This window comes from Dreissena polymorpha, chromosome 10, assembly GCF_020536995.1.
Source record: "Dreissena polymorpha isolate Duluth1 chromosome 10, UMN_Dpol_1.0, whole genome shotgun sequence".
NCBI classification, from domain to species: Eukaryota; Metazoa; Mollusca; class Bivalvia; order Myida; family Dreissenidae; genus Dreissena; species Dreissena polymorpha.
This window is the reverse complement of record NC_068364.1, coordinates 4,329,467-4,356,343: the sequence shown is the minus strand read 5'-3', so window position 1 is coordinate 4,356,343 and position 26,877 is coordinate 4,329,467. Positions and strand designations below refer to the sequence as shown.

Here is a 26,877-nt window from a genome sequence, read left to right as displayed (position 1 = left end):
TGCATGCATGCTACCCTATTTTACCATGTAGGCCTCAAGTGCAATCCTAAGCAGGGTGGCATATTGACCGGTCAATTGAGTATTGACCGGGCCGGTGGTCAATATCCGGTTAAAACTGGTCAATACTGGTCATTACTGGTCAATACTGGTCGATTAAAAATCGTAGCATTTAAACATCACACAGGAGCTATTTTATATTAAATCAATAATTATTCTGTAATTGATTAACTTTTTTTAAGTTATTATTGTAAAAAAAATATTTAAGCTGTAAAAATTACTTCTTTATTATTTATGAAAACGGCCTCAAATACATAAGGACCATATAAGGCAATATCTTTATCTCAGTGTATCACATCTGTTACTAAAGTATTATTACTATTGTAGTTACCGTAGTATTCCACTTATCTATTGATATATCTATTTGATAAGCAGATGGACAAACAGAACTCTTGTGTTTTCTAAGGTCATAAATTTGGCCCCTAAGCCTTAATTGGTAATAAAATGCATGCAGTGTTATGTCTCAGATATTGGCAATGAAGCAAACTGCCCTTAGGCTATTTCATATCACTCACACAAAAGGAGCTAGATTACTTGCAATTAATTAAATAGTTACCGTACTTCTCACTTGTCTCCTTTCTGTATTAAGAGGGGTTTTTTCCTTTATATTTTAAAGTTTAATTGGTATTCAAATGAATAAGCAATCAAGGTTCTTGATTTTGACAACAAAAAATGTTTTCCAATTGTGGGTTTACTCTAGACTCTTCTTTACAACTATTTTTTCTTTTAATAAATATTTCTTATTATGTTTTTTATTTTTATATCAATGGAAAATGAAAGATTTTTTTAATATTTCGTTTAAAAAGCATTTAAAGAAATCTATGCAAGAATACATGACAAGTCAGGGTCATGTCAAAAAGGTGCCATTTAAGGCCCTTTTATCAGTTTTGGATGCCCCAACCTGTATAGGTGAGAAGACTGTGAGAAGACTGTGGGGACAGTAGGGCATGAGGAATAACTCATATACCCAGTAATTGACAGGTTCTTGTTAAATCAAGCACAGAATTATCTGAGCATTAATAATTCATTAGAATTGAAAAAAAGTTCAATCAACCAAAAAAAATCCAATTAACCAACTTTGACTAATTTGAAAATTTTTGAGAGATTGGCCTACAAATTGCATGAACAGGTATAAAATAGTGGGTATTAATAGCTTAAGACATTATTGGCAACATGTCTGTTTAATTTATATTATCAATATTGTTTAATTAGGCATGGAATATTAATCAAAATTGGGGGTAAAGTTCAATCGACCAGTATTGACAAGTAATGACCACTTCGGGAGTATTGACCGGGGCGGTTTTAACCGGTAAAAACCGCCGGTTAAAACCGGGGGCGGTCGATTGGTGCCAACCCTGATCCTAAGCAAGGTCTGCATGTATGCTACCTTACTTTACCATGTAGGCCTCATGTGTGTCACGTAATTACACGTTGTTCGTTGATAACACACAGTAACAACTAAAGTTCATTTCTGATTTCATCCAGATTTATTTCTGTCGAATATTTCTTTTAACACAACGCTTGCTAATGTACAGGAAATACAAGTTTACAGCGCGGCAGCCAACATGGCCGCCACGTCAAGAAAACGTGACAACTCTCCAAGTTCTTTTCAAATCTAACCGCAGAGTGCCACTCTCCTTCCAAACATCCCCATTTTGTCCCTAAATTAATTTGCATATATTTTCTTTTAAGATTTTGATTGGTCCTCAGCTAGTATGGTTAATATTCATTGGTTGATTCGTCAGAATATTCTAGAAGGAACACTTTTTCATGTATTTACTTGCTTGGCGGATATACTAAAATTTAATCAATGTATATTGGTACTAATCAATTTTTATTGGTATAGAGTAATTCCGTTACGTTCGTCAGTACTATAACTTTTGTACCCCAGACAATAGGTGACCTTTTCATCTGTGCTGTTTGTTGACCATGCGTGTTACTTATAATCTCGTATCTATATGCTAACTCTGGACTCATTATGTTCTTATTTGGATTTAATTTTAAATCAGGTCTGACTTTCCATTTTATTGATTCCAATTATACCCCACCCTGAGTGTTAATCTTAATCAGGTCTTAGTTTTGCAAATACCTGCCAAGATGTATTATTAAATGTCCAAACCTTATCTTAACATTGCATATATACATTATTGAAATATACATGTTATCCTTATTAATTTCCATCATAAGAATAAATTCATAAGAATAAACGATAAACGATATGTTATAAACTGTTACATTACACACAAACTTCATCTTAACTTTTCATATACATATTACTGAAATATACCCATTATCCTTTCATAAGAATAAACTCATAATAATAAACGATATGTTATAAGCTGTTACATGACATGTGCAATAACAAGCGAGGTCTGCATGTATGCTACCATATTTTACCATATATGCCTCAAGTGCAATAACAAGCTAGGTCTGCATGTATGCTACCATATTTTACCATGAAGGCCTCAAGTACATGCCCAAGCTAGGTACCAGTAAGCATGTATGCTACTGTATTTTACCATGTAGGTCTCAAGTGTAATCCCATACTAGGTCTGCATGTATGCTACTGTGTACTTTACCATGTATTACTTATAACTAAATGCAATCCCATACTAGGTCTGCATGTATGCTACTGTGTACTTTACCATGTATTACTTATAACTAAATGCAATCCCATACTAGGTCTGCATGTATGCTACTGTGTACTTTACCATGTATTACTTATAACTAAATGCAATCCCATACTAGGTCTGCATGTATGCTACTGTACTTTACCATGTACATGTGTATTACTCCAAACTAAATGCCATCCCATACTAGGTCTCCAAAATTATCTGCACAAAACAATTGAATGAAATATTGCATTGCTAACTCAAGTTCCAGAGCAGTAACCATTGTTCTTTTTTAAGTAACAGGGACTTTAACTTTGACCTGACATGCTCCAAATTCAATGCTGACTTCCTGAGCTAAGCTTCCATTCAAGCTTACTTCTAAAGAAACAACTTAAGTTTCATCAATCTTAATTTATTAAACGGAAACCACTTATCAGAGAGCACACAACATTCATTTGGCCAACTGTGGATAATTCAAGGACCGTACTTCAGGAGTGCTGTTGCAAATTGGCTTTCTATCATTCTTACTGTTGTTGTTTTTAAGTCAACTGTGTGTCTTATGTAACTTTTAATACGCATCTGTTTAAACTGGCCTGTGTAAATAGGGTATCATCGACTATGTGTCCATATTTTTTTAATCTAAACTATTTATTATATAAAAGTCATAAATATGTATACATGAATTTTACAGTATTTGAATGAGGATACAACAGTCTGGTATGTATGGTAATATCTAGGACTTGTAATACAAATCCTAACAATTTAAAAAAAAGCCCATTTTATCACCATTTCCGAAAAAAGTTGGCCGATTCTATTAACCAAAACAAAACTGTATGCAAATTGGGGATATTTTTATAATTACTGGCTAGAATCCAGAAGCAACTCAAAGTAATCTGTATCATGTACAATTGTTCTAACCTCTCCGACATTTCTGATTAATAGCTTGGGTTGTTACAATGTGCATGTGTTTGTTCTATAAATAGTTTCTGAACCAAAATCAGGACCTTTAATTAATGTAACACTTTAAATATTTATTTTTTTTAATTCACAAATAAGTGATTTATAACACCTTTTAAAAATGTAATAACAGTGTGCGAATTTCACTTTTGAAACCACTAGCCGGATGCATATGGGGCTACCAGATGGAATTTTTCACTAGCCCGAACCAAAGTTTTCTAGCCCAAACTGCTCAGTCTGGACCAAGCAAATGATGGACATAAATTATTACAATTTGGTGTTAATTGTCACATGTATTCATTTTTAGTCTGGTGCCATGACTGTCACAGCTAATTTCTGTTTTGATAGTTTCGCAGTGTTAAAATGACAGACATAAGAAAAGGTCCACTAGCCAATTCTCTAAAATATGTTATACTGGTAGTACACAATATTGTCTGCAACATCTTTACATATGTCCCAGCACTTTGATAATGAACATTCGGGCATAAATTACGCCCCATACCGGCAGTTGTACGTCCGTTTTACAAATTGTGGAAGTCACTTGGACGTCCGATAATCCGCATCTCTTTTCTAATACACAGGACGTACAAATCACAACAGTTAATCTGGCCATTCATTCTGTTAACCACGCTCCGCGCTTAATCGCCATAAAAGCAACATAAGGTACTAGATCACGCCTGATAAGAGATATTAAAGTATCGAATAATAAAGTCACAATAAACAGCCACGTATGCTGACACAGATGCACCACGAGAAATTCTCATGTAACTTGTAGTTGCCAAACTGAGCTGTTCAGCGTCCAATCAGTAATTAGAATGCGTATTAGAGCAGGGTTAACTGGCGATCATTATTTTTGATTGACGTCAGTCTTGAAATTGGCGTTTTTCGCAGGTTGATTTACAAGGAATCACAGTTTTAAAATGTATGTAATATCCATCGGTAATTAAAAAGTACATGAAAGACGGTGTCGGGTATCATCATCAAACCTTTTTTACCGTAAACAATTACTTAAACAACAATTGTTCCTTATGAGAAGTTAAATGCAAATGGTGAGCAATTACTTACTTATGGCGAGTAGTTTGTGAAAACAATACCCGTTACAAATTGTATGCAGTAGCAATTTAATTTCAGTACAAGTATATTTCATCATGTCCATTTATAGAACTGAATCACACAATTTTTCTACAGCCTCGTGATAATATTTTTAAGTCCCTTTGTACGCATCTGCAACATTCACTATACATGATGCCATGTAAAACCCGTGATTTAATAAGAGCGCGTAATTGGTGCTGACAGAGTAAAGTTCCACGCATGGAAAGGTTGCGTTTTAATATAGACCATGTGCCTGGGAAGATCCACATTTTAAACGCACAAACAAATCGTCATTCAAACTCTCGTCATGTCAACATAATCGGGAAGGTGAGGAAACGCTGTACGACGCTAAATAAACTCTAGATATGGTTCAAACGATGGATGAAAATAATATTTTTGAGCATTTTTAATTTTCAAAAGTTGTAAACATCACTAGCCCAATCATGCTAGTACCTAGGGAAATTTAGTAGCCCGAAACAAGATCAACTAGCCCCGGGCTATTTGACTAGTGCGAATTACGAACACTGTAATAACACACCCTTTAGCACAAAAACAATAATGTGTTGTGTTACTTAAATAAGAACACATGTTTACAGTCTGAATATTATGTACATGTATCTACCTTTCAAAATGTACAAGGTATATTACTTATTCATTGAATGGGATACAAAATATTAAGTTAGTGTGCATAATTTCAACCAGCCAAATTAATCCTGATTTAGTTGCAAGTAGCCAACTCCCAGCTATTGACCCTTCATGTCACTGGGAGTTACAACACCAATAGGCTTTATTTGTGTAAACCTGTGTTTTTTCATGTAATCTAATATAAGCCACATAAATAGTTTTCTGGCATGAATAAACACAAAAATAGTTTCAATATACATACAATTAAAGCAACCTATGTGATCTGATATGGTTGAAGAATAATCATATTAATCCAAGTTTCAAACATGTAAACAGTTCATGAACATGTGTACTGTTTTCTAAATGGACAATGCTAAGTATCCCATATTTGGAAAAAATGCATAAAATATATATTAAATATTTGAGAAAAAATTGTGATACATATACTATATCCAAATCCTACCAGTGCTCCAGCTAGGCCTAAATCGAAGGGCGCCCGCCCGGCCCCCCGAACCTCCGCCCTGCCCCACCCCCCTCCCCCCCCCCCAAAAAAAAATATTTTTTTTTGTTTACATATAATTATTCATAAATCTCTTATTACATTGTAATTACTTTAATCCTCATTGTAGACGTTATATTTGAATGGTTTAATATTAATGGGAATAATACAATTATTTATAACATATAAATTAACATGCAATAGGAAGCATTTCAGAAACACCCGCGCGCTCGTACGTGCCCTTTTGACAAAATACTGCGCGTCGAAAGTGCCCTTTTGACAAAATACTGCGCGACAATAGTGCCCTTTTGAATAATAAGCCCCCCTGCCCTTTTCAAATCCTAGCTGGAGCACTGTCCTACGCAACATAGATCACGTGTCTAATCAACATGGCTATCTCCAGAATGTTGCGCAAGGGATTAAATCCTTAATTCACATCTTCCGGTTAGGCCAGAATTTTTTAATAAAATGATTTTCGGACCCGCCGACTCCAATTTTTGATGAAACAAAAAAAAAAAAAATTAAATCTTTTTTTTTTCGGATGCCAAAAGGTGGCTTTTAAACACGAAACGCTTGCCGGGTTTTAGAAATTTTTCAAATGAGTTATAAATCATCATAATAAACCCAGTTTTAATTACCCACATTAATACGCGAACCTCCTTCATCGTGTACATGTGCTGGAATTTACCAACAGCTACGCCATCATTGTTTGTGCAAGAAGTTGATGAACGCTTCAACGCTTTCATCAGCAAAGTCTGCTAATTTCCCAATAATTATGCAACCGTCAAATAAAATCCTGAATGCAATTGATTTGTAAGTAAATATTTTATTATTTCTTTACAATTTTATAAAATTGATAGTATTAAAATGACTAAAAAATATTATGAAAGCAATAAGAAAAGAACGATTTTAATTTAACAGGTGCTCGAAATGCGAATCCCATTTACGCCTATCAACTTTAAACATTCCATATTTTACGCACAAATACGGTCATATTTTAAAGAATAAAATTTTATGTGTTGTTTAATGTAGTTGTAGTGACGAATTTGTGCATACAATATGTGTTTTTTCGTTATTTTCAATGGGTACGAAACTTTGGTTTTGTTCCGAACTGGTTCGTACCAAAAGTTCAAAAATCGCCAAAATCAACAGTTTCTAAAACGATTTCAAACCATGAATGTCCAAATAAAATAGTCAAGTTTATGGGGGTTATTATCGGATTAACAGCTCCTTTATGACATTGAACTATCAATTATGTTATCCTGGGATAAACTGTCACGAAGATCAATAATTATAACGATTATTAGGGACGCTATTTCTTTAACCAATACCATGACAATAACACATGTTAACTTGTTTCAACAGGCATTTGTGTTTAACAGTTCCATTATTTAAATGTTCTGGGAACAATATATTTTAATTAAGATACCAACTATTTCTGAAATCAAAAGTAGGTCCTTCACTCGATGTACTATATTTCAGATATGTTAACATTAGGACATATATAAAGATAGTGACATTTATGTGTTGATTTGTTGTATATAGTTTGTACAAATATGTTTTGTGTTATATTTTCAGACAACAAGAATGGATGGTGGCAATAATCCTGGGTCTTTCTGTAAAGAAATAGATGTGAAAAAACATTCATTTAATTGAACCTGGAAATCAACCACCCCAACTAACAGAAAACCTTTTAACAAAAGTTGTTGTTTTAGAATTTGTGAAATTTGATAATAAACAGAAGTTGATGTATATCATGTCCAAATGACCAAATGTATAAACTGTTTATCAATTTGAATTGAGATGCTTTATTTTCTGATGTTTGATTTATTTTTCCTTTCAGATGATATATATTTGTGTGATTCTAGGTTTTAATAAATAATTCTGAAACATTTAAGCAGCATACTGTTACATTATTGTTAACGTTATTATATTATGTTGGTTATCTGGTTTATCAAGTGGAAAAAATGTTATTTATATAAAAATAAAGCTTTTAATATTAAGACTTATGAAGGTACTTATTGTTATTTATGTATTAACATACTTCTAAGAGTAATAAAAATATAGTAAATGCCATTATTCATTAATGTAGTAAGGTTCCTTAAATGATTGTCCTTAATGATTAAGTTTGAATTACGGGCGGTTTTCACACCGCGATAAACTTTTTTTGGGCCAGTGAAACCCCTGAAAAGCGTTTTATTATGCTATTTGTATTTGTCTGCGGTATTGATTTTTACTGGACAATAAACTATAAATGTTTCTTTTAAACCTCAATAGCTTATTGGTTGTTTGTGGAGATAAAGTATTTATAATGCATCATATGGATTACTTGTGAAAAAAACCATCAAAAAATCACCAAAACGTTTTTAAAGACAAGTGAAATGATTGCATAACTTTTGAACTTATATCTATATAGATAAGATATTTTTAAAATTCAAACTAATTTAAAAACTGCAAATCAAGACCTACAGTCTGATTATGATCCTTTTGCACATCAACATGTTTGAAAAAATCACTGTGGTTGCTTAGTAAAAAGAACTTCATACCATAACATTTTTAAAACAAGGGCTGTTTGTAAAACATGCATGCCCCCCATATGGGCTCTCCGTTGTAGTGAGAGCCATTGTGTGAATATGTTTTTTGTCACTGTGACCTTGACCTTTGACCTAGTGATCTGAAAATCAATAGGGGTCATCTGCCAGTCATGATCAATGTACCTATGAAGTTTCCTGATCCTAGCCATAAGCATTCTTGAGTTATCATCCGGACACCATTTTACTATTTTGGGTCACCGTGACCTTGACCTTTGACCTAGTGACCTGAAAATCAATAGGGGTCATCTGCGAGTCATGATCATTCTACCTATCAAGTTTCATGATCCTAGGAGGAAGCGTTCTTCAGTTATCATCCGGAAACCATTTTACTATTTCGGGTCATCGTGACCTTGACCTTTAACCTAGTGACCTCAAAATCAATAGGGGTCATCTGCGAGTCATGATCAATCTACCTATCAAGTTTCATGATCCCAGGCCTAAGCGTTCTTGAGTTATCATCCGAAAACCATTCTACTATTTCGGGTCACTGTGACCTTGACCTTTGACCTAGTGACCTGAAAATCAATAGAGGTCATCTGCCAGTCATAATCAATCTACCTATCAAGTTTCATGATCCTAGGCCTAAGCGTTCTTGAGTTATCATCCGGAAACCATTTTACTATTTTGGGTCACCATGACCTTGACCTTTGACCTAGTGACCTCAAAATCAATAGGGGTCATCTGCGAGTGATGATCAATGTACCTATGAAGTTTCATGATCCTAGGCCCAAGCGTTCTTGAGTTATCGTCTGACAACCACCTGGTGGACGGACCGACAGACCGACCGACCGACAGACCGACATGAGCAAAGCAATATACCCCCTCTTCTTTGAAGGGGGGCATAATGAGTGCATATTTTGTCACCCATCTTTTTTTTTTCTGTCCTCCTACCCGACACTTTTAAAACAAAAATCCGAAAATCATTTTATTAAAAAATGTTGGCCTTAAGGTTTGATAAGGGTTTTTATCAAGTTTTTGTTTTGAGCATTTTGCCATAAAATATATGAAAATTTATGTAGTTTTGTATATTCATAAAAACGTATCAAATGGTTGAGGACAAAACTTTTTTGTAAGTAAAATGTTTGTATTCACTGATTAGTAATTTGCAATATCCTATTCCCAGCTTTTGACCTCCAGAGTTGCAACGAGTCATGAGATTTTTTACGTGGAATCCAGGTGGCACTTTAAAGGCACTATAAAGGTGACAAATCAATTATTATGCATATAAACTGGTATAATTTTTACACGATCTCAGTTGCTCTTGCATAAAAAAATGCTTATAACACAGCTATGGTGCAATGTTGTCAAGAATTATGGAAGATATACCCGTTTCAAAATTGGAAGAAATGTTTACAACTTTGCAACCAACGTGATGTGTAGCCTCAGAGCGCTGACGTATGCTAAAAATAGCCGAAATAAAATTCAATTTTAATTCTATTTTAAACAACTTTTTATCAGCAGAAAGTAATTTATTCGATCACTACAAACGTTTAAACCATTCAAAAGAGACCTACTTTATGAGTGACACCGGAAAACGTTGAAAATCAACGATATATTTTTGGTGACCTGAGTCACTTTTACTTTCACTTTCTCGAGTCACTTTCTCGAGTAAACAGCGATATAAATAAACTGATTGTAAACACAATTGACTTGGAGGACACTGTATTTTGAGCTCAAACCAAGTTGTATTGCTCATTATTTTATGGCAATGTCCAATAGCATTTATATATTGTTTTTTGATAACTTTTATAAATCAAATATGAAAAGAAAAATTAACATTTTCAATCACAAAGGAGGGAGGGGTGGAGTGAAGAGGGGTGTATAGTGTGGGGGTGTGGACATTTATTACATTATCAGGCTTTTTCCGCTCAATTTTGGGAATACGCCACACTGGAATTTTGGGAATTTAGCGTCGTGAAAACCCCCTTTTTGGGAAAAAAATTATTCGCAAAATTGGCTCAATTGGGAAAAATTATCGCATGTAAATAGTGTTTCTTATATTTCCAAGAAGCCGTTAACTGGTAAATAACGACTATTTTGATAACTTATTATTAAAATTTTACAAAGTATTATGAACATGTGAGATAAGTGCAGGTTTTTTAATCTGAATTTGGGGAAAAGGCCTGGCCTTTTTTGAGGTGAAGAAAATTGTGCAAAGTGCCGGATTTTGAGGAAAATAAGGAAAGTCTTAAATAATCATTAACATATTTTACAGTTTTTTTAAACAAATTCAAGGCAACAGATAATTTAATTATGCAACACTTTCTATTTTCTACACTGGATCAGGTAAACTTATATATTTTAAGGTAAAAAAAAAAAAAAATATTTTATTTTTTTTTGAAATTGGGGATTTTTTTTTCAATTGGGAAAAAAACAACCAGATTTGCATTGGGAATGGGGCCGAATTTCGGACCCGTGGCATAGGGTGGAAAAAAGCCTGATTATCTTCCAAAAATGCGAAAAAAAGGAAAAACAAAAACAAAAAAAATCAGGGGGGGAGGGTGGGGGGGTGGGGTGGGGGATTCTTTGGTGCGATGGTTGGACGGTATTTCAAACATAAAATAATAATAAAAAATATTTGTGTTTTTTAACCGTTTCAAAAAAAAAAATTGGGGGGGGGGGGGGTAAGGTGGGGGGGTATAGTGTGAGGGTGTGGTGGTAATTTGTGAGATGATCTTAAAAAAAAAAAAAAAATAGGGGGGGGGATTCGGGTGGGGGGAGGGGGGGTGGGGGGGGATTCTTGGGTGCGATGGTTGGAGGGTATTTCAAACATAAACTATAAATGTTTCTTTTAAACCTCGATGATAGTTAATAAGTGTTGCAAGTATGAAAGCAATAGCTTTGATACTGTAGGAATAGAGTGGACCTTAACACAAAACTTAACCAAATTTTCAATTTTCTAAGTATAAAAAGGGCACATAATTCTGTCAAAATGTCAGTCAGAGTTACATTACTTTGCCTGCACAGTCCCCTTATGATAGTTAGTAAGTGTTGCAAGTATGAAAGCAATAGCTTTGATACTTAAGGAATAAAATGGACCTAAACACAAAACTTAACCAAAATTTTCAATTTTCTACGTATAAAAAGGGCACATAATTCTGTCAAAATGCACGCCAGAGTTATCTAACTTTGCCTGCCCAGTCCCCTTATGATAGTAAGTAAGTGTACCAAGTTTGAATGCAATAGCGTTGATAATTTCTGAGAAAAGTGGACCTAAACGCAAAACTTAACCAAAATTTTCAATTTTCTAAGTATAAAAAGGGCACATAATTCAGTCAAAATGCACGCCAGAGTTATCTAACTTTGCCTGCCCAGTCCCCTCATGATAGTAAGTAAGTGTACCAAGTTTGAATGCAATAGCATTGATACTTTCTGAGAAAAGTGGACCTAAACGCAAAACTTAACCAAAATTTTCAATTTTCTAAGTATAAAAAGGGCACATAATTCAGTCAAAATGCACGCCAGAGTTATCTAACTTTGCCTGACTAGTCCCCTCATGATAGTAAGTAAGTGTACCAAGTTTGAATGCAATAGCATTGATACTTTCTGAGAAAAGTGGACCTAAACGCAAAACTTAACCGGACGCCGACGCCGACGTGATGACAATAGCTCATTTTTTTTTTTCAAAAAATAGATGAGCTAAAAATCGGTAAATAATTACGGATCGTCACCTTTATAGAGCCTTTAATAGGTAAAATGAGCAACTATTATGTTTTACTATTTTCTTGTATAAATAAACTCAAACATGTCATAAATGTATCCATAATGCTCAAAATTAAGCAACTTACTTGATGCAGTGTGCTCGCAGAATAATGATACTAAAGCAGTCTTTGAAATTAGCTTTGAAAAGTTACATGCCAGTTGGGCCAGTTACTTAAGAATTTTTACATGCCCAACATATTTTTTACATGCCCAAACTTTTTTAACCAAATTATAACAAATCACAACATTTTAACACTTACATGCTACACATAGTAAAGCAGAACATGTGTTTCAATAGTAGTGAATACAATGACATCTAATCAATCACAAGAATTAAGACGGTCGATCGTTAAACCAGTGCTCTTGAAAAGAGCGTTCTCTGGTGTCCTTGTACCATTTCTTGGCTTCCTTTTTCTCTAAATCATTGTCAATTTTCTATTTTGGAAGTGCTTTATCGGGCTTAGCCCCATCAACATACCTAAGATACTGCCTCTATGTCGACAATGACATTTGATTACATTGACAAAAACGGAAGCGTATTACTTGATTGAAATGATCGATCCAAAAAGCATCTTCTCGATTAATGTCTAGAGAAACCGTCGATAAGAACCGAATGTGACCGAACTGCATCGGTCAAAAACAATAACGATGACGTGTGCAAGCAGGTGCATGTTGTTAAACCAATCGAATTTCATTGTTTTACAACTTACGGGAAGGTGTTTGTTCGCAAAATTGAAAAATAGATCTGCAAATATCAAGAACCGCTTACGATTTTTTTTTATAAACTGTCAATTGGCTTCAATAATTTACATGCCCGGCGGGCCACAAACGTGAATTTGTGTATGTGTCCGGCAGTAATTTTACTCGCCACGGGCGATCGGGCGTGTGCTAATTTCGAAGACTGCTAAAGTTTTGAATATATCAATTGTTCATGTTAATATTCAAGTTTTTGCCATTGAAAATGCTGAATATTTTGAATTTGAAAATATTTAAGTGTTTCTACTGACATAACTAAATTCCTCGGTAAATTAATAAAACACTATAATTTATTCTCAGGTAAAATACAATTTTAATTCAGAGATCTTTCTCCTTGGTCTTTTGGTCGTCTAAAGCTTAAGGTATTTGTGCAGTTTTTGAAAATACGGCTAGATTGCACTTTGCAGTTGTTTACCACTATCAACAAAGCGGGGGTTTGGGGGCGGTAGCCCCCCGATACTAAGGAAATATATGGGATAAATAGGATTATTAGGTGTTGCGTTCTAGGTGTTAGATGTTGCGGGTTAGGAACGCTTTTCTGTTCTTTTTTACGTCCCGGTAAAGTGAAATTGCCTGGAAAATACTTTCGGTTTTAGCCTAGACCAGGTTTTGGTTGGCCCTGTATTGTCTAAAGGCCATTTCACAACAATATGCTTATACTGTATATACCTTGAGTATCTCCGGAATCCTTGGCAAGGTCTAATCAAACAATCGTGCTTCACCAACTATTTCAAAAACCTCCATAAGATAGATTGAATTGTTTATATTCCAAACTTAAGTTTTTGGTTTGATTACATTTTTATAATTGTATTGAACATTAAAGTTATTAGCCGAACAGGAGATCAGTTAGCTGTGTAATCACGTTGCTTTTAGTATCTTTTAACGAATTCAGTTGCATTTTGTCGGCAACTAACGGGAACATGTTTGTTCTTGATGAAAATGGTCACATCCAGTGTTCCACAATCTTTCAGCAATATGCATATAGTGCGTTTCATACCTTGTGTATATATAATACTTATGTGAAGGTTATTTTTTCAAACTGTGTATTATATGGGCTAAATTCTTTGGAACGTCTCATCGTTGAAGGACCTTTTTTGTGGTGGAAACTTGAAAGTTTAAATTTTCATAAATTTGCGTAAAATTGCAAAATAACATTACCAACTCATTCAGTTTTAATTCAGAAGTTCATTTTTACATCAAATATCGTCGATTCGAAGTTAGAAAGGCATAAATTCTTCAGTTAAACTTCTGCTTAAATCGCAAAACAATCATTGACCTGTAGCCATGTCATGAAACTGATTTAAATATGAACCAATCAGAAGAAGGCATTACGGTGTAACGTGTACGCGTAATTTTATTTAACATGAGCTTTTAACACCGACTTTTACCTAACTAGATCTAGTATGCTAATCTTTGTCGATTTAATAAGCATATGTTCAAAAGAGATATGGTGCAGTTTCTATTCACTGTTAATTAGTTTCATGAAGTGTTTATGCATGTCTTTTTCGCACCTCTGTCTGTGTTGTTTTATGTACTTACATTCTACGTTACAAAGGACGGTATACTGTACGATCTGTTTCAATATTATTTATGTACATTATACAAATAAAAGATGTAATTTATTTCAGAACTTTTTAATTGTCAATTTAGAAAAAAAACAATGCTAAATTAATCCAGAAAAGTGTAACATCGGTTTACTATGTAACGCGCTGCACCACAACAGACGAACGCAAACTGTATTTTACGCTGTTTATTCTTCCACTTTAAACCAGATGCTTTACATCGAGGTCGTGTTATCGATTTATATCTACACAGCGAGCGAATCGAGAGATATTGAAAAATTGAATAGTGGTTGGATTTAAATTGCTCAGGCGTGCACAATTCAAAGTGTCATTACATAATTTTTACGGAACATTATCGAGAAATGAATTATCTACACAGGTATGTAAATATTATTGCAATCCGTTGTTATTAAGTGTCTTATATCGGGGCTTGAATGTTGCGCACAAAATCCTTGCGCAACAATATAGACAAAGAACAAAAAATTCCCACCACATAATTGGTCTTTCACCCTTTGTACGCTCCAAATATTACCCATATAAAAAGTAGCTTAATATTTAAGAGCGTCAAAAATTTGGACTAGAATGACTTTGAGCTGTACGTTAAAGTTCAAACCATTCAATAACAACTAATTCACGGGGTTTGTTAAATATTATTACATAAAATTTTAAAAAAAGAACATAACATAACGGCTAAGCAGAGAGCATGCAGTTATTACCTCTCAGGAAAGAATTCACGAAAGTAAACCCTACTTCAGTAGTCGCTTTCTTCGGCGAAGTTGACAACAGTGCTAGTCATTCGGAATGTTCCGTCAATATGCGGAAAACGCCGGGAGGAAAGTTTAATATGGACCGGATTTTAGCGATAATTTACGATTTAATACGTCCCCAATCTCGCAAAAACAAACGTGACTTTCGGTTTGAGAAAAAAGTATACCCTACTAAGATGATTACACGTCAGTGTTAAGGTTACATTAAACCAAATTATCGAGTCATGCTGTTCTCTAAAAATAAATCAACATATTTTACTCGAAGGCATGTTTTACAATTACCGGTAAGACAGTTGTTCTGGCTTTATTTTTTGGACGTGTAAGCAAAGGTGTTCACTGCAATATCAATGAAATGTACAGAATATAATAAAACTTTTCGCTGAAACGGATAAGATTGCACTAGACAACGGCCAAAAAAGGAGGTGCAAAAACATTCGATTTTGATTGTTGTCGAGTTTGTTTTTTTATTTGCATATGGCAAATCTTCTGTATTGCTTGAATCGATTCAGCTTAAATTGTCCTTTAGGAAGATTTATTGTTATGGGGGTCTCTACTTGCAAAACGTTGCATTTACTTTCGCTTTATCGCGGTGGTGTAGTCAATGAGGTGTCCGCCTAGCGATCTGGAGTTCGTGGGTTCACTCCCTACTCGGGGAGCGTTCTCATTATCTCCTCCACAGACACCAAGTACTGGTTATTCCCAGGAAACGGACTCGACAGTGTCCATATCTGCCTATCATAGGCCTTTCTGTAATAGTCAGTAATTGAATAGGAAGTACGAAGTAGAAGTAGAAGTATGGTCGCTTTTACATTGAATTATAAAGGAAATATTACGCATATTGAGACATCAGATCAAAACAATGGTATGATAAAAAGACTGCTCGTGAGAAAATGAAATTAATGTGACATATGTGGATAATGAAAGTATTATTATTTATTTATTTATTTATTTTTTTTTTGGGGGGGGGGGATTTCAAAAGTTAGCTGTTTTTTAAATCGTTTCTAATTAGTGTCCTTCTTAACTATGTTCGTCTCTTTCTCAAAATAAGAACTTCTATAAACGCGTCATCTCTTTAATGTATTTTTAACATAATCAAAATAGTGCTCGCAGTCCGATATTCATAAAATCATTGTGCACTCGGGGGACTCTTTTTGTTACTTGAAGTTTTATAGATTGAAATCTTTTTGTTTAATACGTTATTGAGTATTAAAGTATGCATAGCGGTCATCGAATGGCGTATCAGATACGCCCACGTAATGGCAAACAAGTTAGATTTACGTGTAGAATCATGAAAAGTATATATCATAGCTGTTTCTCGAGTGCATCATTGAAAGACTTCCGGTTAGATCAGTGGCTGGTACACTTTCTTTCATCAAGGCGACCCGAGTTAAATCCCCGCTAACGGCGCATTTGACCTTTGTTCGTAGTCAACACATTGGACAGTGGGTGTTTCCTCGGAATAATCCGATAACCCGCGACATCACACAACAAGAACATTTCAAAATTGAAAACCTTTAAGATAACACTGAATGGCAACCATTATAAAACATTTGCTAACCTTTCATGAGTCTAGCGAGTTAATAAGGTAGGAGTGCTCGGACAAACTCCGAATCTTCATGTTGCAGAAGACGCGGAAGGACATCGCAAACTTTCAAATACACATCTTAGCGAAACAACTTGAGCATGTATGTCAGATTTTGATCGAGTGCATGTGGATTTTTCTCATGTTACCATTGAATTAAGCGAATTTTATTTCGGTAACGTGGTCAAATTTTTCGTGTGTCAGCAAAGTAATATGAAACATTTCTTGAGTAGACATGGAAGCTCCCATTGTCTTGTGTAACACATCTTGATGCTAAGTCTTGTTATTGGGTGTATATCGTTCACCTTTAATATTTTCTCTCTAACGGGCCTTTCTCAATCGATTTATTTTTAAGCTTTGTTTTATTTATTTTGAATAACTTACGCGTGTATAGATAACGCAGCTTTTTATAATTACTATTATAATTTTCGTTCCGATAAATTATCGCCTCAGTCTATACGGTTATTCTTTTTAGGTATTGCATTCATTTTCATTTACATTTATTTTCATGGTATATTACAGTCACATAAACAACCAAGCTATGTAATATGGATCAATATTGCTGCTTCTTCCTGTATTTGCACGATGCTGATCTGAAATATTAACTATATGATGCCATATCCTTAAATCTTTTTGTTAATTTGTTCGTAATTTCATTTCATCGTTCCTCAAAAAGTTGTAACTCTGATGCTCTGGTCTCCTTCTTACCATTGAGTAATAAAATGGTAATTAAATTGAATGCGTTTTCATTCCCTTTTTAATTATCTTTTTAATTTGAGTTGCAATGCTATGAGGTTAAATTTTATTTACACTTATATGTATCATGTATATTGCTGGGCATTGACCGTTCCTATGCGGTGACCCCAGCTTTATTCTACTATGTGTGTGTGTTGTTTCGTATTGTGCCGTGCTGTTTTGGCAACGGGTTACTTGCCATAAATAAAGAACCACTAACGTGTGCATATTACAGGAATGCAATACTGCTGGAGCAACTGGAGTTTCACTTCTTTATATTGATGCGCTGTACACTACCTGTCTACCGAAAATTATGCAATGCATGCTAAAATGGCATCAGGTCTAAAAGAACAAAACGACTTTTAGTCAGAGCTAGAACAGTATTTCGTTTAAAATAAATACAAGTACGATAAATGATGTTCCTATTTGAAAGTAGTTGAGGCGAATTATAATTTATACTTGAAGTTTATACATGTATTAACAATATGAGGTATGACATTGATGATGATAATGATGATGATGATGATGATGATGATACTGATGATGATGATGATGATGATGATGATGATGATGATGATGATGATGATGATGATGATGGAAAAGAAAAAGAAGATGGTGATGATAATGATTGCGACGACGACGACGCTGACGATGATGATGACAATGATGATGATAATGATGATGATTATTATGATGATGATGATGATGATGATGATGATGATGATGATGATGATGATGATGATGATGATGATGATGATGATGATGATGATGATGATGATGACGGTGTTGATGCCGACGACGACGAAGACGATTTTTATGAAGATCATGATTACAACGACGTCAACCATCCACCAAATCATCATCATAAGCACCAGCAGCAGCTGTTCAAATGTTTTATGGCATTGCCGACCGTTATAATAAGATAAGACGATTTACGAGCCACATGTCATTCAACTTATATCAACAGTTTTTATCAGTCATGCGCTATATTTTGTAACTTGTGATATAATATCGTATTCTAATCAAAATTTGCAAGTGTGATTTGCTGATACCCAGGTAGTGTGTGACCTACAATCGCGAGGTCACATTGACACAACGCCGGTGTTACTGAAATGTGTACACCGAAACTCCTTCCCATTGGAATGAACGTCAGCCACTGCTTCACCAGAAAAACACTTTCAGATCTCCAGTTTTAAATAAGTCCATGTCCGGCAGTCCGTTCATCCTTCTGGTCGGTTATTATATCTCGATATATGAAATAGGTGTACAGATTAAATACCGACGGGGTATGCCCATGTCTTGTCTTTACGGTCTGATAAAGTATAAGGATGTTGTTGTACTTTCATTATTCTTGACATCTATGTATTTACCTTTACTACGTTTGTGAGTAACCTTATTAATAATGTTTCTATATGAGTGGTGAAAATAAGACCTAGAAATTCATATGTCCAAACTAAAGTCTGTTCTTTCACTTGGCCGGGATAACGTGCTCACGAACCTGGTTGACCGGTTATGAGCAATGCCATACTTAGAGATCAACGGCTCGAAACACGCATTTGGTTGTCCGCACTATAGCTGGGCAATTACTTAGTGAGTTTCCGATTGTGTTAGCGTTTGCTTAATTGATTCAAAAGACTCGTAATTTTCGTTTGCCTACACTTGATGATTTATTAGCTCATAATGGCAGGGTTTATCTTTTTGCTTCTACAAAGCCATTACTCTGCATGTCACTTTCATCAGTGTTTGAAAAAGCTTTGTTCAGCAGACTTTTTTCGGCATAGCTGTTTAACGTCACATTTGACCTTTCAGGACATTCACTGAAAGCCAATAGAATTTAAAAGAAATTTCCCGCCAGTATGTCCGAATGAATTAAATCAAATTGTACATTGATCAATTTGAAAGAAAGCCCCATTAAACATTGACCACACAACACTTCGAAATAGACAGAATACAATTGAACGCATTCAATATTCCCAACAGCTCTCTTTGTTCTCTTGATGATTCGAAAGCACTATGCAACGTTTATGCCATGGCTCCACTCTTACTTCCAGTGCTTATTCTGGACTTAATCAATGAATGTGTTGATAGATATTTGTGGGGCAGATATTAAACAACAGATAAGCTACTTACCTAAAATTATCTTCACATAATGGACCTAAAGCATCGGTCAATTAAGTCAGTAGAAGTAAATATGAAACGCAATAAAAATCGCACAAAGTTGCATAAAAAAGCAGAAAGAGAGGCAGAGCAAGAACTAGACAAAGTACACTAGTAAACAAATTTAAATTATTTGACGCCTTTTGTTTTGATAGCAATACTTGCCAGACACTCGTTGATTCAAGACAAAATAATACATGCCTATTTACATGCAAAACGCTTTGAATCTGTCATATATTATGAGGTAACTTACTTTTATAATTAATTGATGCACTATATAATTTGAAGGTATAATATTCCAGGTGGGAAATGCCAAAACCCATACAACACCGTAATTTATTATTACAAACCTCTATCAGTTCGTCGCATGGCTCGTTTTCGATTCGAATGTAAATTATTGAGTCGTGATTGTCGATAACATTGGACGTTTTGGCAGTAATGTTTTCATTTTCTGTAAGGAATATTTGATCGAGATCGTTTGAGACGCGCGTTTGGTTTGTTATAACTTCTGAGGAAAGTGTGAGGCTAGCTATCAAAACGGGTAAAACTCCTAATTATTTTGATAGTTTCTGATGATGGGGTTTCTGGTATTCCATTGTTTGCAATTTGAATTGGTCCTCTAAGACTTGTATTGTGAACAAAGCAACAACAACATTAGAAACTTTTTTTATTCAATATTTTGTATTTTTCTTTTTCAGTTTGATATATCTGCACATAATTATCACTGGAATGACTTTGTTTTATTCCTGAACCATTTATTGGGCGCTCTACACGGTTGGGTAGCTGGCAGATGTGGCGATGCCACAGTTGTTGTCACGGTTACGGGACATCTGGATGTAGCCGTCCATTCCCCAGCCTGTGCCCCAGCTAAAACAAAAAAAAATCACCATAATTTAACATGCCCTGCATGAGCTAAATTGTATACACTTTAAATCATATTTCTAATATATTGTTATAATCACATACAATGTACACACACACACACTATTTTTAAGCTTGTGACGGAAATTTAGTATTGGCACATACAAGCTTATCTGAAACAGATTATGGCTGAAATTTTAAATAGAAATTTTACCAAGAACAAAAATAAACAAAATCGAATTATATAAATTAAATTGGAAGAAGATATAATCACCGCACACGGATTCTTGAAAGTATGCGGATTCAATAGAACGTTTTCGAGAACTTCGGAATGGTAACGAACCTGTTCTTCACGAGCCAGTAGTCTTTCCCGCTGTCGGTTCCGTAACCAACGGCCAAAACTCCGTGATCTAGTCTAGTCTGGCTGCAGAAAATACTGTGGTAGATACCCGACCTATATAGAATCAGAGAACTTACTCATTAAACAGAATCTTTGGAATAAGGCCTTAAGTAAACGTTTGTATCCCCTAATCCGATCGACGCAGCTAATTTGTCGTACATGTACAGACTATAAACTTTGTTTTGTAATCCAGTTTGAGTCTCCGATCTTTTTGACTTTATCAGAACAAATATCTTAAACATGTATAGAGTTTTATTTAACGAAGTTATTTGAAGGATTTTGGATTCAGAATCTCTATTTAAGAAGGATATTATGTGTGATTAGTAACACACATTTAACCTTTCACCGACCTTCATATCCTATTTTTGGAGAATTTTTTTGGAAACCCATCGATGCGCAGTAAAATATTTATGTAGTAATGACTTTTAGCGGACATCAATAAATGACTTAATTGAACCTGCAATTATTTCCCTTTCTTACTCTAGGGATCCAATTTTTAGTGCAAGGACAAATATGATTTTCGCGTGAGCTCAGTCGTATGTTATTGTATCCACAGGTGGGTACGGGAAGTGTTGTTCGGTCAAGTAAGTTGGCAATAAATGTTATTACTAAATAAAATTATTTATGTAATTGTGAGCTTGAATGAAAAGATATGGTACATTAACAAATCAATACGTTTATTTTGACATAAAAAAAGATTTTTAATTCCTCCTCGGACTATATCTTAGATTATGTAATTTCTCCAAATATAGCGTGAGTAATTAAAGGCTAGAATATAGATCACAGAGAAGTTACACCTCTATGAATAAAACGAACTATAAATTCAAAGACTAATATGTTTTCATGGATGCGTAATTGACTGAAGTCTCCATTTTGAGCTTTATTTATGAAACATTATGTGTTTCAGTCTGGTCCATATAAAATATTGACGTTTGCAAGTAACAAATACTGAGCAACAACACTCAATGGTGTCAAATTTCGAGTGTCTGTTTTGCTTTCACACATGGTGTTTTATTATTCCGGATTGCGCTAAACAAAAGAAAAAAAACACTAGTCATGCACAAAGGGTAGTTCCTGTATAATAGATATAGATAATTATTTATTATTTTGTATTAGTATGTTACCATTACGGATTTGTGGATTTCAAATGAATTTCAATGGGTTTTGTTTGTTCTGACAGATGAATAAGATTTGAAATGAATTTCAATGAGTTTTGTTTGTTCTCATAGATGAATAAGATTTTTGTAATCAAGCACGTTCCGAAGTCAGCATGTTGAAGCGAATCTCGCAGTACGTACCTGTACAGCTGGAAGCTGGAATGGGAGGCGTCAATGGCGACGCTGATTGGCCCCTGCGTGGCAACGGCGGACTGGAGGTCTGCCTCGCTTTTCGACGTGACGTCAACGAAGCCAGTGTCTGTGGCGCCAACATTAGCGGCATCGAACTTGCACTTCTCGTCCTAAAAGTAATATAAAGAGAGTTAGCTGTTAGATGCTCACCAAACATTTTTTGCCGACAAAATATTATCTATTGTTTATAAACTGTTAAAATTAATTCATCAAATAATCCTGTTTTTAAATCATTTCTAAAATTGAATATTCCTGACTTCGTCATAGTCATTTTTTCATTGTTAGGCAGTATAACAGTTGGTATTTTATGCGTTCAAATTAGCAAGAACGTGTTTTTGCAACAAATGTTTCTATACACTAAACGTATAACATAATTTAAGATAATACAAGAGAAAGCCAAAGATCGACAATAGGCCCCTCACCACTGCGTGATACGGGTAACTCCCCTCGGTATCGATACCTTTGTTGACCTTGATGTAGGTAAACGCTTGATCCATTAAACCTCCTGAGCAACCCTGGTTACCTGCAGAAGGTAAAATATCGGTAGCCATGACGCCAACATAATAAAGGGAGATATTACCGCATTTTGGAATGGACAGTTGTCATTTATAATGATTAATATTTAAATTATGTAAAAGTCAGGTTCCAAACCTTGTTTTGTGGAGCAGTCGACGAGGTTCTGCTCGGAGAGAGACACCAGCTTTCCGGTCTTCTTGAAGGTTTGGCCTTCTAGTGAACCAGTGGAGCTGAAGGCCCAGCATGATCCGCACTGTCCCTGAACGTGCAAAATAGGTCATGATATTATCTTTGATTACGGTATTAATTAGTCATTACACCCAATATATTAAATAATTATTACATTCGGCATCAGAGTCTGAGGTTACATTTAAGTTGTATAATAGATTTGCAATCGGATTGACAAGATTGTCAAGTACCAAAAACATGATAATCGTGATTAAGTTAGTAATTTCTGACTTTGATACGGTTACGTTGAATTAAGTAGGCAGAAAATGACATATAAATTAAAATTGTGGCCCATGAACTTTCATAAACTACCTGATCTTTGACTGGTGTTACGTAACCTTCCTTCCTCCAATCAACTGAATCCGGAAGTGTGACAAAGCTTGGCGGGAGATACGTGGCACCGGATGTCCGGTTGGCCATTTTGTAGCCGTTCATAACGCGGACAAATTCTTCGTTCGTCTGCAAATTAATGTGAAGGGTTTCAGGTTAAACACATGCGTGAGACTAAGTCTTCCTCCGCTTTCAAGTTCCTGTCTTCAGAAAAGTATTAAATGCATTATAAAATATAAAAGTTTTTATAAAACTAAACGACTTGTTTGTCAGAGAAAACTATTGCGTTTGAAATAAATACATTTGATTATGTTTGTGTTCGAAAGTGCCTGGTGCGAATGAAATATATACGTCATGTACGTTAGTGTTCTTAATCGATATATTTCAGAAGTATTGAACGCTTTTGCGTCTATAGAAACTAAGAAATTAATAAAATGAGTATCATTATTGTGAACTTTTATTTTTCTATTGCATTAAATGGCAACAAAGAAATACTTTGTAAGTGTGATGAAAACATAACACATTGTGAGTTATATTCTCTGAACCCCCCCCCCCCCCCCCCCATCCGAACAAACTGGGTCAAAACTCACCATGTCTCCGTATTTGTTCATGCCGAGCCAGAACGTGTGCACTCCGCGGTCGGCCTCCAAATTATGCTTATTCACGTAAGCCAGGTTCTTTTCCCAGATGGCGCGCCTAAGCGCAAAATAATGGGTCGATACAAGATAATGTGAAATTTAAATTTCAGTTGCACAAGCAAAGGAAAAATCTTTACATAGCAAATGGTCTTTTATTGAACCTGTTGTCAAGGAACCCGTTTAAAACAGTTTCACAAGGCCGATATTTCGCAGACGCCCACATTTATTATTAAAAACTAGCGCTTAGATTAAAAGGACACATCGATTTTTTTCCTGACCTTATCGACCTATGACAATGCTCATACCAATAAATGAGCTTACGGGCAAATTTATACTAATAGTGCAACACATAAGCGACTTTTTATCATATTTATCAAACAATGGAACTCAAGAAACTGTTTAAGGAGAGAAGTTCTTGTTCTGATCTACTACTTTTTTTGACAGAACACTGACGATCAATTTAAACTTATATGAATCTTCGACTTTTGAACAGGTTCAACCCGTTAATTTAACACATGACCGAGTATATAAAATATCAACGTGGATTCCTATTCAGATCATTTTCGTAGAAATCGATTGATTGTTTAGTAAAACTTATATTAACCTGTACGCCACTTCGCCCAGTTGGTACTGTTTGTTGTGGTATTTGACGTACTCTTGCCATTCGTTGTCAAGGGCGCTGTCGAATTGAGGAACCATTGCCCCAAGACCTACTGCCACCATGGCAACAAGTACTGCTACTCGCATCATCTACACATATAAAATATATAATGTGTGGATCTAAACAAAAAGCAGCTAAAACGAACCGATGTATTGATGGTTTACATAGTGACAAAATACGTTCAGTATAAACCCGGGTTCCTAGCATAATTTGTGATTTTTCGTATGCATATGTAACCTTTAAGTTGGTGTTCTTGTTTCCAGGTCACCACATCTAAAAAAAACTTATACATTTAGACGCAATTAATGAATAGTTAAACACTGCAAATATAATTCAAAATTTGTCACACATAACGTTCTGACGATAATTCACCTTTTTTACTCATTACTATGGTGACCTAGAAACTAAAATACTAAATTGAGTAGATTAGCAATGAGCAGCAAAATGAGTTGTCCAAGCTTTGCCCTTAGCGTAAGGGTTAAAATGTTCTATGCATCTTCTTGCCGAACCAAATTTCTTTAATGCCATCATCATCGAGTTGTTATCACTTTCGATTGCATTGCCATCGACAGACAAACCGGACCAAGGGCAGCGTTCAACATGGTTTTGTATGTTATTGTCTTTCATTCAAAAGAGTTCGTCTTTCCTCAAACATGTATCTGTATAAATTGTTCAACCCTTTTTAGGATTAATCTATTTATCTTTAATGTCATGTTTTGTTCTGTGGGTTAATACATTGATTGTTTAGATGTACACGCCTGTTTATTGATGTCATTTATAAATTTAATCGATTTACTGACCTCTAAAAGGCGATGACCCATGTTTTAATCATAATTCCATGTGAAATGTTTTAGTTGTGTGAATTGTCCTGTATAATTAAGGATATCCGTCGCTTCCTTTGATAAAAGACTCCTTCAGGGAAAACATTAATGTCTCCTTGTAATATCAGAAGTTTTTGTTTCCTACATATCATAAACTTTACTGTAAACGACAACAACAAAAAACATGCCTTTTCATTCCTCCGCTACGAATTTAATGGCTGACTCAGTCGCATTATTTCATACACGCATAGTTAGACACTTGCAAACATTGTTAAGGTTGGTCCGTTTACCATCTCGTCCTCTTGAGTTATGATACCGGTGGTGGTACGTGGTGGTGGTGGTGGTTGTGGTGGTGGTGGTGGCGGCAGCGGTCGCGGTGGCGGTGTCGGTGGTGGTGGTGGTGGTGGTGGTGGTGGTGGTGGTGGTGGTGGTGGTGGTGGTGGTGGTACTAATATTTTTTGTGAATGCAGTAGTAAACATAACAGCAGCAAAAGTAGAATCAGAAGCAGCGGTAGTAAAAGTAGTGATTGTGGAATTGGTGGTGATTTTATGGTGGTGTTGTGTTGATGTGTGGTGGTGGTACTGGTAGTAGTGGTGGTGGTGGTTTTGAGGTGTGTGGTGATGCAGGCGAACTTGGTGTAGGCGGTTATGTCGGCATCGGTGGTGGGGCTAAAGAAGATGGTGTTGGTTGTGGCGGGGCGGTTGTGTCCGAAATTCTTGCAGAAGTGTTAATTAAATAATAATTCCAGAATAATAAATTGATGGTAGTAAACGCGCATAATAGCTTTTGCCTACTTTTGATGCAGCTGCAATAATGATAACGATAACGGTAGTAGTTCGGTAATCTGATAGAAGTAAGGCAGAAAAGTTATAAAAGTAAAATTAGTGTTTAAATTAGAAATGAATTTAAAACAAATGTGCTAGTGTAAGAAGTTGTTCACCTAAAATTAGTAATATAGCTAACTCTTACCTTGAGAAATAAGCTGGAGAACACCTTCAGACGAATGAAGAGTAATAGTGATAGCAAAGTAGATATAGGGGATATCACATGAAACGAGATCTGTTACAGCGCGTGACATAACTGTGCGTAGCTGCTTTGTGTTTATACTGCGGTGAAATGTTATTATAATAATGTGATGGTAGTGATGACGATGGTAGTGGTGGAAGGGATGGCAGTGGTGGGGATGATGATGATGATGATGATGATGATGATGATGATGATGATGATGATGATGATGATGATGATGATGATCAAACCCCCCCCCCCCACGAACCAAAATCATCGGCAGCAGTAGAAACGGTTAAAATTTGTATATATGAATTTTGGTTAATCTTTGCAACTATATAGCCTGACGATGCGGGACTATTGCCCCGCAC

The 26,877-nt window shown here is 35.3% G+C and overlaps 2 protein-coding genes across 3 annotated transcripts in view; both read right to left on the bottom strand.

The window, feature by feature from the left end:
* Nucleotides 1-15,328, bottom strand: part of LOC127848486 (alpha-1,3-mannosyl-glycoprotein 2-beta-N-acetylglucosaminyltransferase-like) — a 56,556-nt gene extending 41,228 nt beyond the window's left edge. For both annotated transcript variants that reach the window (XM_052380976.1, XM_052380977.1), the window contains exon 1: nucleotides 15,172-15,328. The gene's annotated coding sequence lies outside the window, so the exon portion shown is untranslated. The remainder of the gene's footprint in view (nucleotides 1-15,171) is intronic.
* A 5,022-nt stretch (nucleotides 15,329-20,350) lies between these two features.
* Nucleotides 20,351-26,590, bottom strand: LOC127848311 (procathepsin L-like). Its single transcript, XM_052380688.1, has 9 exons — nucleotides 26,471-26,590; nucleotides 24,623-24,768; nucleotides 23,971-24,076; nucleotides 23,363-23,509; nucleotides 22,958-23,081; nucleotides 22,729-22,829; nucleotides 22,256-22,416; nucleotides 20,901-21,011; nucleotides 20,351-20,563 (listed from the first exon to the last, which is right to left on the bottom strand). The coding sequence occupies exons 2-9, from the start codon at nucleotides 24,766-24,768 to the stop codon at nucleotides 20,464-20,466; spliced, it is 996 nt and encodes a 331-aa protein (XP_052236648.1). The 5' UTR covers nucleotides 26,471-26,590; the 3' UTR covers nucleotides 20,351-20,463.
* Between the last annotated feature and the right edge of the window lie 287 nt (nucleotides 26,591-26,877).

Coding starts and splice junctions, on each gene's coding strand:
- LOC127848311 (XM_052380688.1), bottom strand. CDS start 24,768: ATGATGCGAGTAGCAGTACTTGTTGCCATGGTGGCAGTAGGTCTTGGG. Junction 21,012..22,255: donor TCCAGCTTCCAGCTGTACAG/GTACGTACTGCG, acceptor GATTCTATATAG/GTCGGGTATCTACCACAGTA. Junction 20,564..20,900: donor TACTGGCTCGTGAAGAACAG/GTTCGTTACCAT, acceptor TTTTTGTTTTAG/CTGGGGCACAGGCTGGGGAA.